Below are 13,271 nucleotides of genomic sequence, written 5' to 3' on the forward strand. Positions count from 1 at the left end.
GCTGCTCATCAGAGAAATCAGATCTGCCCTGGAAGCTAATGATAACGCAGCAAAGCTTGTACACTCCTGACAACAACATGTCCTAAGAAAGATTCATTTTTGGAAAAATAAGGTAGGACGGAATGATGAACAGCCATCATTCAACACAGAACCTTTTTAGGTTTAGATCACTTCAAGAATCATAGAATCACAGAATCACCAAGGTTGAAAAAAGTCATCAAGATCATCCAGTCCAACCATCCACCTCCCACCAATAGTTCTCACTAAACCATGTCTCTGAACACAATGTCCAAACGTTCTTTGAACACCTCATGGGTCGGTGACTCCAGCACCTCCCTGAGCAGCCCATTCCAGTGCCTGACCACTCTTCCTGACATCCAGCCTGAATCTCCCCTCGCACAACTTGAGGCCAGTCCCTCTCGTTCTATAGCTGTTACCTAGGAAAAGAGGCCGACTCTCACCTCACCACACCTTCCTTTCAAGCAGTTGTACAGAGCAGTGAGATTTCCCCTGTACCTCCTCCAGACTGAACAATCTCCAGCTCCACAAGCCTCGTGCTCCAGACCCATCACAGCTTCATTGCCCTTCTCTGGACACACTCCAGGGCCTCGATGTCTTTCTGTAGTGAACACAGTACTCGAGGTGCGGCCTCATCAGAGCTGAATGCCAAGGATGACCACTTCCAATCACTTCCCTGGTGCTGCTGGCTGCACTACTGCTGACTGTAGAATCCAGACTCTGGGTGCTTCAGCAGACTTATCTGTAGGTAAACTGAAGTAAGTTACCTTGAAAGTAATCATTTGTTGAAATTAATTAAATTGGATGCATCTTCAGAAAAGTAAAGAAAAAGTCCAAACAAACAGCGTCAATCCACTCCCTTTTACATAAATAATTGATCTGTATGATGGCATTTGTAGTGTCTGAAGTTATTTTCCACATTTTGTTTGCCTACACAGGGCATTTCCAAAGAAATCTAAGGACTTCCCCACGAGAGCATGAGAAATTAAGAAATAAGGAGTATAAGATGGGATTTGAAGGAACTGGGCTTGTTTAGCTTGGAGAAAAGAATGCTCCAGGGAGACCTCATTGTGGCCTTCCAGTACTTGAAGGGAGCTTATAAACAGGAGGGGGAATGGCTGTTTATGAGGGTGAACAGTGATAGGACAAGGGGGAATGGTTTTAAACTGAGACAGGGGTGGCTCAGGTTAGATATTAGGAGGAAGTTTTTCACACAGAGGGTGGTGATGCACTGGAACAGGTTGCCCAAGGAGGCTGTGGATGCCCCATCCCTGGTGGCATTCAAGGCCAGGCTGGATGTGGCTCTGGGCAGCCTGGTCTGCTGGTTGGTGACCCTGCACATAGCAGGGGGTTGAAACTAGATGATCTTTGAGGTCCTTTTCAACCCAGGCCATTCTATGAAGATATAAGCCTTTAAATGCTGCACTGGAGAGTAGCTTTGCTGAAGAAACACTGCCTGTACATACATCTGCTGCATGTGCAGAAGCTGCACTACAGATGATGGCCAAGCTGGCTCCATATTCATTTCTGTACTCCAAGATACTCTGTAGAGAAAACCTTGGCCCACAGAAGTCATAATTTTAAATAATTCTTTTGAAAATCAATGTATGTACTTTGAAAAAGGTAATTTTTCCAGCTATTAAAACAGCCTGCCTGAAGAACTTTTCTAAATTTCATCATGCATACAGTACTGCCATCAGAATGAGAAGCCTAGCTTGACGTTCCTTACAAGGTGAGTGGTGGACAAAGCACAGCAACCTGCGGCTGCCTTCTGCTCAGACTGACACCTGAAGAAATGGTGTCCCTGGCTCCCAGGACCTTTCCCAAGCACAGCTCAGGCTCACAGAACAGCTCACAGACCCAGCCAGGAGTGCAGACGTCCTGGCGCACTGTGCTCATTGCGCTCTGCTCCTGTGACTCACCATGAACTGCACAGCATACAATTTTATGTACCAACTGCGGGTGTTCAGTCAATCTTAATTGTATTTCGTGTTGTGACAAGCTCTTGGAAAGAGACATTGTTCTGATGGAAATGTTTTCTTTCATTGTCACCTTTCTCTTCTGTTCAAGATCAAAGCAAATTGTAGAAAAATAGAGCCTGGAGAACAGAGCTGTGGAAGCAGATTGTTACCCAGCTCCTGCCAGCTCAGGGGGAAGAACAACAGAATGAAGAGGGAGCAATTCCCTTCCAGATACAGCACAGGCCAATGCTGGGGTTGCACCATGGGCAGATCCAGGCCAAGGGAAGCTGTGCCAGGAATGGCAGCATACGCTTTGTGTGCGCCCTGACAACTCAGTCTTTGCTGAAATGACTTCTTTAATCCAAACCCATTCTCTGCTTCATGTAATTGCAGCGTAACGCTTAGCGCGGTTTGGTCTACGGCAGAACTCTCTGCTCATGGGAGGGCTTTTAAGTACAAAATGGCCAAGGCTCCTGTTCAGGTAGCATTGCTGCTGCCAATTCTCCCTCCAATTTGGGACAGACTGCAGGGATCATCTTTTTTTTTTTCATGTTTATACGGCATCTGGAATTGCAAGCTTCTTGCTATAACCACAAACACTAATAAAATAGCAACGTCTGCAATACATTTATTGTTCTGAAAGAACACAAAAACCATCTGGAAACTGCAAATATATCAAGTTTATTAAGAAAGGCGAAATGGATCTTTTTTATGCTATTAGTACTATTGGCTTGTAATCTCTTGATGCAGTTTATACATCACAGAGCTTCCGATTTAATATTCTGCCCAGAGGATGATATAAAAGCCATTATTGATTTCTATTCCCTGTAAGCAGGCTTCATCTCTATGTAAATTAAAGATTCTACAATGTATTTCACATTAAAGATTAGTTGTCATTCCAGCGTCGATCTATTCTTACACCAGCAGGGTGACATACTGGCATGTTCCAGACAATGAAAGAAGGAGTGCTGCACTTAAATGATGCTTCAAAAACCATCAACTGCCTTCATCATTTCAGTGGAAGAATTATCCCTATTTTTTTTCCACTGGAAAGGGACAACAGAAGACAACAGATCTTTCATCTACCAACTATTCAAATCCTTCGTGTACCCAGAGAAGTTCCAGAAGTGAGAGAGCAAAAAAAGAAGCCATAGAAACGTGCTAGGACCCTTCACACGGCACAGATCTGACACCTCAGCTGATTTTCCCTTCATCGCATTCTTTGGGAGTAGGGAACATGGGCATTGCAAGAGAGCTGTAACTGCACCTCAGTGAGGCTACTGGGGCTCTTCCTTTGGAGATCAGGAGCCATTTGTGTTCTCACAGTGATGGTGAAGGCAGTGACAGGATCCACAGCTGATCAGTCACTGTACTCAAGGAGGGGGACCTCAGACCCATCTCAGAGGCCCTTGTCACGCGCTGGAGAACCTTAGCAATGACAACAAATACTGGACGCAACCCTGAGCAGTTCTGGTGTGACCCGCACAACCTGGGATCCTACCCTATCCTATCCTACCCTGGGATCCTATGAAAGAGGAGCACTTTGCCTCTCCAGTCCTTTCCTAACAGGCAGACACGCAGCTCTCCCCTCCCCCTCTTCAATCCAAACAGTGCCCTCGGGTTATTGCTCATTAGGCTGCTGAGGTAGGGAATTCCAGGGGACATCCTTTAGCAGGGGGATGGACTCCAGAGGCCCTTTCCAATCCCCGCAATTCTGTGAAATCTCTGAGCATACCAAGTTCATTGCACTTCTCCCAGGCAAGGCTAGAGAGACACCACCAAGGTTTTCTGATTTGGGGTATATTCCCCTCAGCTACAGCCATTGAAAGTCTGCTGTGCAAATGCAGTATGCACAGCTAATTATTTTAGTGATTTTCATTGCTGTGTAACAGAAGAAGAGCAGCACACACACTGCCAGCCATGCACAGTCTCCCCTGCAGAAAGAGGAAATTCCACCATTTTTAACTCAGTCATTACATTTACAGCAACACATACCAAGCAAAAACGCTCATCTTCCCTAGAGCTCAAACATGTATCAGGATGAAATGCTTACAACTCATCAACACCGATCTTCTGTAATAAATGCCCACCTTCCACGGAGGCCTTCTCTACATGTGTGTGCATAGAATCACAGAGCACTCTGAGTTGGAAGGGCCCCACAACGTAATTGACTCCTGGCTCCCCAAAGGAACACTGTGCACAGCATCACCCAGTTACTGGCAGAGCAACAGTTAAAATTATCTGCAGAGGACCATTCCCAGTGTCCTTGTTCCCTTACAGCTATCAAATCAGTGCAGCAGAGCTCACATTAGAGCTTGTGCTAATAGCTGAGTTTCTCTTTGCTTCGCAACTTCCGCAGCCAAGGAAGGCTTCCTCATGGGGATGAGGTTAGAGGCGTGTGGGTCTTGCCAGAGAATCAGCAGTTCTAAAGAGACTGAAATCTCACCAGGTGATGTAGAAATGCTTACTCTGTGGTTGCATAGTAGAACTAAATGATGGCATTAAGAGTGTAGGGAACAGTGAAATGCATGAATCTCTGTACCTTCATCTCTCTTGTGATGATGATCTGAATCTCAATTAGAATAAACCCTTATGATTGCCTCTTTTGTCCGCTGGAGGTCAGTATCCTACAGAAATACAGTCCTCTTACCTGGAGTAAGGGTTTGCAGAAGATAACAGTCTCGTAGCAGCATCTGATTTTTCTGTCATAGATTTTAACGCTTCTGATACAGCGAAATGAAGACAGAAGCCTGGTCTGTGTCCCGCATTGTCAAGGGAAGATCTCCCTACTCAACCAACCTGGCATTTTCCTAATGTCACATGAAGCATTCAACAAATGGCAGACTTACTCTTTTCCGAGGTGCGCACCTGGCCTCGTATTTTAAACAAACACTGAAGTGTAACTGCCCGATGATAGATTTTTTTGCTGCCTAGTTAATCCTGCTTGGCTCATTTGGTAGGATTAGATTCAGAGCCGCCGGCTGTTTGGGCTGCTGCACAAGCTGTGTAGGAGAGCAATGCTGCACTATGCTGCTTTCAAAAACATCTGCAGTGCTCCTTCATCAATCAGCAGCACCTTGCTAGGTGCATCAAGGAGGTGGCTTTTTGTCTCTCCACAGAGTAGCAACATATAATGCTGAAGAATCACAACAGTAGATGAAAGTGAGTGCGTCCTGGAAACATAAATGGATGTGCACACAGCTGCTTGGCAGTGCAGTATCACGGCCACTGTTCAGGCACTGTCCATATCAGCATTTTAGCTTGGATCACAAACCCTTCTGAGGAAAATCTCCTGCTCATTCTCACTTGCCATGCTGTAATTTATGTGATGGAGCAGTGCACGAATTCAGTTCATTCCTGCTGAAGCTGGATGTAAGTCACGCTCTCACTGTAGTGGGCATTTTGTCCGTAGAACAAGACTAGAGACAGAATGAGAACTCCTGAAACAGGGACAGGACTGACCAACACTGCCTGCTCCAATTTATGGACTCGTTCTCTTTGAAGTTCACTTAACACGGAGACAGCTGACGTGCTGGTTGGCCTCAAGGCCGACTAAGCAGCAGTTTCACCTGTCTGCAGTAGTGTGCTTGTCATCTGCAGATCTGAAGGTAGTTTGAGCAGAGAGAAAGTAATGTTCTGAAGTAATGTTCATCTGTCTAGCTAGGCATCAAGTGAAAAACACGAGGCATTCAGTCTGAGCAGATGCGACAGTCCCAGTGCCCAAAATATCTGAAGAGATGTAACTTTCAAGCTTTACATTAACTGTTCTGATACACTGATGGTGCCCCGATATCTTCAGTTCTGTTCTGTCATGAAGACATGTTCTAAGGGCTCAGTTTTACCCTACCTTACCACTACTTCTCCACTGCCATTCCACTTATGCTTCTTGATCTAACAAACTTTGCTTCATCCCATCTCCTGGACACCACTGGGATCTCTGTTAGCGTTCAGCATACAGGTGGGTGAGAATAAACAATCATCCCCTGCAGCAGACTGATAACTACTGCAACTGTGCAAATCTCACCATCAGAAACGTTGAACTAGGAGTTGTGCTTTATGTATGCTTCAAGCATACTTCATGGGACGTTCAGGCTGGATATTAGGAAACATTTCTTCCCAGATAGAGCGGAGAGGCAGTGGCACAGGCTGCCCAGGGGAGTGGGGCACTCACCATCCCAGGTGTTTCACCATCCATGTTTCTTAAACACATGGAGATGTGGCACTGGGGGATGTGGTTAGTGGGCACTGGGGGATGGGCTGGGGTTGGACTGGATGATCTCAGAGGTCTTTTCCAATGTTCGTGGTTTTATCATTCTATGTTTTACACACAAACCCCTGAAATATCCTGCCACCTTGAGCCCATGTTTTACTTTCTGCACAGGAGACATTCTTGTTTCACTGGATTCCTTTAAATAGTTCTTGCATTCATGAATTTTAAAAGACATCTATTTATCATTTAAATGTCACGTTAACTCTATTCGTCCTAATCCAGTAGCAAGGCACTGCCAGTGTTGTTTGTACTCTCATGTCTCATCTGATCAATGAAGGAAATCAAAGCTGAAGCAGGCAAATGGATGGACTGAAAACAAAGGTCATTACATACTGGAATTGATAAGGTGAAGAAAATAAAATATGTAAGGTAATCTCCAGAGAGAAGGCTAAAACTTAGCCTCACCATCCACAGGAGGGTTCTATATGGGGATGGAATAAAACAAAGAAGTATCATCAATTATTCACTGAAACATCCCTTATTTTTCAGCGCAGTAAGAATCTTTCTCCCCCATCTCTGTCCTAAAATTTCTATTCTTCCACCTCCCTTTTAAGAGAGAAAAGAATCCCACAAATCTGCAGTGTTATTCTCCCCATTTAAGAGAGGCACCTTGTAGTTAATGCTTTTTCTTAGATACCCCATAAGAAAAAAGCAACATTACAGTTAGACAACCCCCGTGTCTCTTATTTGAAATCAGTCTAGCTGTTGGCAGCTGCCTTGCACTTTGGTATATTTTAACAAGATTTGAAAATCTCTAAAGTGAAGATTTATTATCTTTTTCAGCCAAGAATGAAGTAAATCTATCATGCCGTATAAATAATTCATACGAATGCTAGAAACATAGCAGGAATATAGGTCAGGAGGAGCACCACAGGAGAGGGACAGAATGTCCTTTACTTGGAGTATGAGGCAGATCTAAATTCTGCTTCCTGAGACAGACTGTGTCAGCTGAAAGAATGAAGATGGCTCTTAAATCATTTAGAAAGCAAAGGGTGACTTGACAGCCACTGGGGGATTTTGAAGAGAATACAGAGGATGAAAGAAACTGTAACTTCTTTTTCAGATAAGAATTTGTCTGAGGTAAGTCAGCTGGATACGAAGAAGGTGATCTTGTGTACCTTCAGAAAAAAGCTTGAGAAGTGGCAGGGGGGTTGGAACTGGATGATCTGTGAGATCCATTCTAACCCAAGTCATTCCATGATTCTATGCTGGTGATTTCCAGCCATTAAGACAAATCAGTGACTCATCGCTGGGAGAACCGATGAGCCAGCCAGGAGGATCCACGCGTTAAGTGAAACTCCAAATGCTTCCAGGAGCAAATCTCCTATAAATAATTGAGAGCTGGGAGTATGTATTTCAGTTTAAACACTGAGGGATAGCACCTTACACATCACGTGCCTTAGCATATAGAAGTTCTCTAGTCACAACCAAATATTTTGATGAACCTCCAAGGGAGACCTTCACAGCAGTCCAAAAGTCCCCGAGCTGCTGTAAGGAAAGCCTCCCAGTATTTGCTAGTCAGGATGTGTCATAAAAAAGAGATCACACAGAAATACGCTTATGAGGAAGCTTCTACAGAAGGTCTGGACAATGTTACGTTAGTAGTCATTCTAAGAATATAAAACACACAAGGAAATTCTTGCTTAAATACGGAAATACCATTTACTACATATTGATGATCAGTTTAGCCAGCTGCTTGAAAACAACACAAGAAAACATTTCAGAAAGTATGTAAAGTTTGGAAGAAAAAATCCAGAACAGAAGAATGAACCAATACAGGTGTAACTGAAAACAGCACAAGAGCAGACCAGGTATACACAAACTTGAAAGAATGCCCCAAGTGAAGCCAAGGGGAGGCCTTCCTGGATGGAATGAGCAGTAGTTTTGGAAAGATTCGTGCTGCACCACTAAGTTAAAGCTAGGACAAAGAATCGTGCTGCTTCAGCATCATCCTCTGTGGAGGAGAAAAGCCTCTATACCTCTATATGGCATCCCTTGGAATGCCCACTTTTTGCTCACTGTGCTGATAAGACAAATCTATCCGAGGGAAAGAAAGCACAGCCAACCAACCAACCAACCAACCATCCTGCTGCAGCAGTGAACAGGAACAGCCTTGGCCGATAATGCAAACTATCTATTAAAAAAAGTTGAAAGAAAATAGAGAAGGATGCAGAGGGATCCACTGATACGCAGTGCCTTATTGCCTCCCGCTGTTACGTACATAACATACGTGGCCATAATGCCAAGGGATTTCTTACACAGAGGTGCTGGAGACTTTGCATCACCCCATCTCTTTCAGAATACTCGGTAGGATTCCTGCCTCAAAGACAGGTGGGACGAAGTGCCCACTATGAAGTGGTTTGGGGTAATTGCCAGACATCTGGCAGTTGTGCTTCACCTACCCTTCATTACTTTGGCATGAGTGATTGTGGAGCAGGGCAGACAGATGTGCCACCTCTCCATGCCGCTCAGCCTTTTCCACCAGTAACACTCTGATGCACCACATAAGAAGACAAGTTGTTGCCCTCAGCCTGAATCTCCCAAGTACTTTGCATGTGGCCTCTCACCGTGAGCAAAGTACAGCTAATCAGATAAGAACTTCCTTATTTATCTGCAATGTTAAGAATTAATCTCCAAAGAGACTACTATATTTAGCTAAGAATCTCTTAAGGGCTACTTGTTTTCTTATGCAGCTGAAAAAACGCCTGATCCAGCACAAACACATGAAGATGCTTTCCATATGTATGAGCACGCGCTTGTCACCCACAGACAAGAACACACTGCTCCAGAGAAAACTAAAGTTGTTTGACAGCACGTGAAAAATCACTCCTTGCCTCCAGCTATTACTAGAGAAGGCAAATAACAAAATTCCTTCTCCCTACTCCATACGAAATGTTTTTTTCCAGTGGTCCAATTCTTTCTATTCCCCTGTACAAAGCAATGGGATGGTTGATTGGAAACCTACAGCGAGTCCTTCCGAAGTACCCACTCTTCCTTTCCAGTCCCAGAGAACTGAGCTCATCACTGAACAACCTTCACAATCATCCTGTCTACTCTGCAGCCAATCCAGGGCCTGGCGGGTTCCAGCAGGGATCATCCTTTATTTCCGTTCCCCATACGTCACTGAGCACATTGACAACTCTTTAGGACATGAACACAAAGCCACGCCAAGATCCTGCTGAAAATCCACGGATGTGTGAACATGCATGCATGTGTGTGTACCTATGTATGTAATGGAATCGGAAAGGACTCCAACTCTGACTTACTACAAACCAGCCAAAAAAGAACCGTGAGCCAGAGGGAATGGAATTTTCAATTGAAGAGTAAAGATGAGCTCCTTTTCCTACAAAACAAGCATATCTAAAATGCATAAATAAATTTAATGTGCAGTAGGCTACTCTACATTACAGAATCGGCTTATGCAAGCTCTTCCCAAAATGATGGGAAACCTCTACTGCTACCATATGAGGTTTTAACTCTGTTATAAGATTAACTTAAAAATATTTTTGTAGTAGGTAGGAATGAGCTTGCATTTGTACAATAGTGTGTTTGACATCATTAATCCATAAAGATCCTTATAAGAGGGCGGAAGGGGAAGAGGCTGCTGAGTACCATTTCCTGCCCAATGCTTTCTGAAAGCCAAGGTGTGGTTTATCATCCTTCACTGAAAGTAAATAAATAAAGCTACCTATAGGAAAAATAACACGTGTTTAAACTGGCCAAGAACTTTTAAGTTAGATTTTGAATCGAGGTTGCAGAATAAGGAAAGACAACGTAGGTTAGGAGGAGCAGCAGTGTCCAAAGGAAGTCTGGTTTTGCAGACTGCAGCCTATGTCGCAGGAAAACTGTGGCTCCTGAGATCACAGGTAGCATTTGGAAATGTTACATTTTCATTTCACTCATTTAACAGTAAGGAACAAAGATCAAGAGCAAAATCTTAATAATCTAAGGAAAGAAAGACAGGCTCGAAAGTGAGATTTTATTCATATTTGTTACTTATTCACAACCCAAAGTATGATAAAACTGATAAAAACAGCCTAGAATGTTAGTTCACATCACTAAATTCAATTCACATTTGTATTAATAAAATACTGAAAGGAAAATGACAACACAGCAGGTTCAGGAAAACAGGGTGGTTACTATGAAATCTACACCATCTTAACCGGTCACAAGTGTTCACTTGTTTCACATTTATTATTTAAAAACAACACAAATTACAAAATTCCTGATACACCCAAGTCCTCTGTGCTCATAAAATATATCTTCTGTCTTATCAAATTTCAGTAGAATGGAAAGAAAGAACTGCTGAGATATTTCATTTCAATACGTACTACAAGAATACTGAGTACCCCCCAGCTGCACAGCAATGCAGCACTGCAGTCTGAGCTGCACTTCTGTCCAACTCACACGAAGAATCATTTGCGAGCTGCTCTGCAAGTGCATCACCATGATCAGAACAAACCTCCACTCATGCATTAGTCAGTGCCATCATCAAACTGTGGCCTAAATTCCGCCCTGTGTGCACACTGACCTCAGACTCCAGAGCACAGAATAAAGCAAAATCGAGCTCTGTATTTAAGGCAAAGGCAATCAGATCCAACAAACTGAGATGAGTACCCTCAGCTGCCACCACGAAATAGGAGCTGCTCACTGTTCTGCAGATTGGTTGTATTTGGTATGATAAATCTTCAGTACTGATACAGAGGCAGCACATTGCCACCCTACCATAAAAACAACCGTCCCAGATTGAAAAGTCATATGCAGATTGAACAGCAGAGAAACAGCCAGTAGCTTGCATGCAAACATCATGTTAGACTGTTACATTCTTGAGAATACAACTGTTAATTGTATAAACACAGGTGAGATATCTTTTATTTCTTCTTTTTATTTTTTTCCATTTCACATACCTTTTTCCCCCCTCTTTGTTATTTTTGAGAACAGGTGGGGTCTCACAGAACAAAGGAGCTTTAGCAAATGTTTAGACCTGGAATTACAGACTTCTGTTACAAAGATTAAAATCGCAATCTGTTAAAGAAAGAATTTTTCTTCCTCTTCCTGATACGCTTTTAAAAGCCTCACTGGCTGAAGCAGCAGCCCAACTCTCAGTCCAGAAGAAAAAACCATTTTCATGCTGTACTGAAAAAAAACCACGGATCATTTTAAGAGAGAACAGAAACAGCCAAAGCAGACTGTATGTCAGCAGCTCTACTGTGGGGAAGAGAAAAAGAATGGATATAGATGCCATAGTACCTAAACAGCCATTGAAACTGCTCTAAGTGCCAAACGTTACAGAAATGCAATGTATGAGGCAGGAAATACATTCAGAATAATGGCAGCTCTGGGTAAATGAGCTATGGGAAATGGAAAGCAATCCCTGTGACCATCCATAGAGAAACCAACAAACAAAAACTTAGTTACGAGCGTTTGTGCCTACAGGCATAAGGACCAAGTTTAATACTTGTGAAATGCATCTGACTGCTAGATCTAGACTGACAAAGTTCCGTTCTTTAGTCCTAACACAGCTACCTTTCCTACACTGGAACAAGCCTGTTGTTTCAATCAGGTCTATCCTGAAACTTTTGTGTCTAGTTGGCCCAGATCCTGGAAATGAGAAGCTGTACAGGTGTTTTAATTTCATTTCGTAACACGGGCACACATTCACTACCTACCTAAGACTTCCCAGCACCCTTCCCAACAAGCTGCCAGCATCCTACTGCTATCACTGTTACAAACTTATCCAGTCTGCTCACCAACATGTTAATTTTGGATCAAGAGGATTCGTTCTTCAAAGTATGCGTTTCATTTTCTGCTACATTTTTAAGATTAAAAAAAAGAGGTTAGGTTGTATAAAACAAATCTGTATGCAAAAATCTAAGCCCAGTAGTGCTTAAAAATAGACTAAGTAGGTATTTAGTTACTGTCTACTGCATTTTAACATGGGCATAATTAGCATCTAATAAAAATCTAAAAGTTGTATATTCATGGAACAAAATTTCATCCAGTTATAGAGTTAACCAACCCCAAAGACTAACAAGCAGACCAACTCACAAGTACCCATGTTGCTTACATAATTAAAGGAATAAGATGCAAAGTCAAAAAAATATATTTTATCCTTCAAAAGATAAGGAAAGTAAAACAAAATGCTGGTTCTGTAACAGTGCAACAACTGCAGCATGTTTTGCACGCAGCACATGATTTGCTACATTTAGTGGCACTTAAGTATTATGCGGTAAATACTGAAAGTAAGACAAGTTTCTGATCTGCATAAGCATAATCACATTATTACCAGAGTTGCTAAGCTACAGCATTCTGAATAATATCAATTCAACTTTAGCATTTCAATCACTAGCCTTAATACACGTCAACATCCTGTTTTACATCTTGCTACCAAAGCAATCACAGAAGCCAAGTATTTTGTGAATTTGCCACCGTGCTCAGACCAGGTTCAATCTGACCAATCATTCTCATCAAATTCAGAATCATCATCAGAATCACTGTACTCCACAGCAATGCGTCGTGAAAGGATGGTTGCCACATCATTCCCAACAGGTTCTCGCTTTGCTTCTTGCTCACGTTGCTCTTGCACCTTTTTCAGCTGTATTCCTGTAGAGATTAAGTTTTCCAGGTTAGGTTTGCAAATTTCTTTCATTTCTTACTTCACATACTCAAAAAGAAAGTCAAAGAAACCGCTGAATTGGAGCACCTTCCTCAGCAAAGAAGAGACAAAGTCCAAACAAAATAGGCAGACTGGAATTCATTCTCAAGACTAGAGTTCTTCTAGACCTACTATAGAATGGCTTGGGTTGGAAGAGACCTTAAAGATCATCTAATCCCAACCTCCCTGCCAAGGGCAGGGTTACCAAACACTAAATCAGGCTGCCCAGGGCCTCACCCAACCAGCCCCTGAACACCTGCAGGGAAGGGACATCCACAGCTTCTCTGAGCAGCTGTGCCAGTGCCTCACCATCTTCTGAGTAAAGAATTTCTTCCCATCATCTAACCTAAATCTCCCCTCTTCTAGT

General features: G+C 43.0%; 1 protein-coding gene across 4 annotated transcripts in view; it reads right to left on the minus strand.

Moving 5' to 3' along the window:
- Window positions 1–10,214: 10,214 nt before the first annotated feature.
- Window positions 10,215–13,271, minus strand: part of WASF3 (WASP family member 3) — a 62,035-nt gene continuing 58,978 nt past the window's right edge. For all 4 annotated transcript variants that reach the window (XM_048933686.1, XM_048933685.1, XM_048933687.1 and 1 more), the window contains exon 10: window positions 10,215–12,852. In XM_048933686.1, coding sequence (XP_048789643.1) covers window positions 12,695–12,852 — 158 coding nt within the window. In that variant the 3' untranslated portion in view covers window positions 10,215–12,694. The remainder of the gene's footprint in view (window positions 12,853–13,271) is intronic.

The sequence above is a fragment of the Lagopus muta genome, chromosome 1 (assembly GCF_023343835.1).
Source record: "Lagopus muta isolate bLagMut1 chromosome 1, bLagMut1 primary, whole genome shotgun sequence".
NCBI lineage: Eukaryota > Metazoa > Chordata > Aves > Galliformes > Phasianidae > Lagopus > Lagopus muta.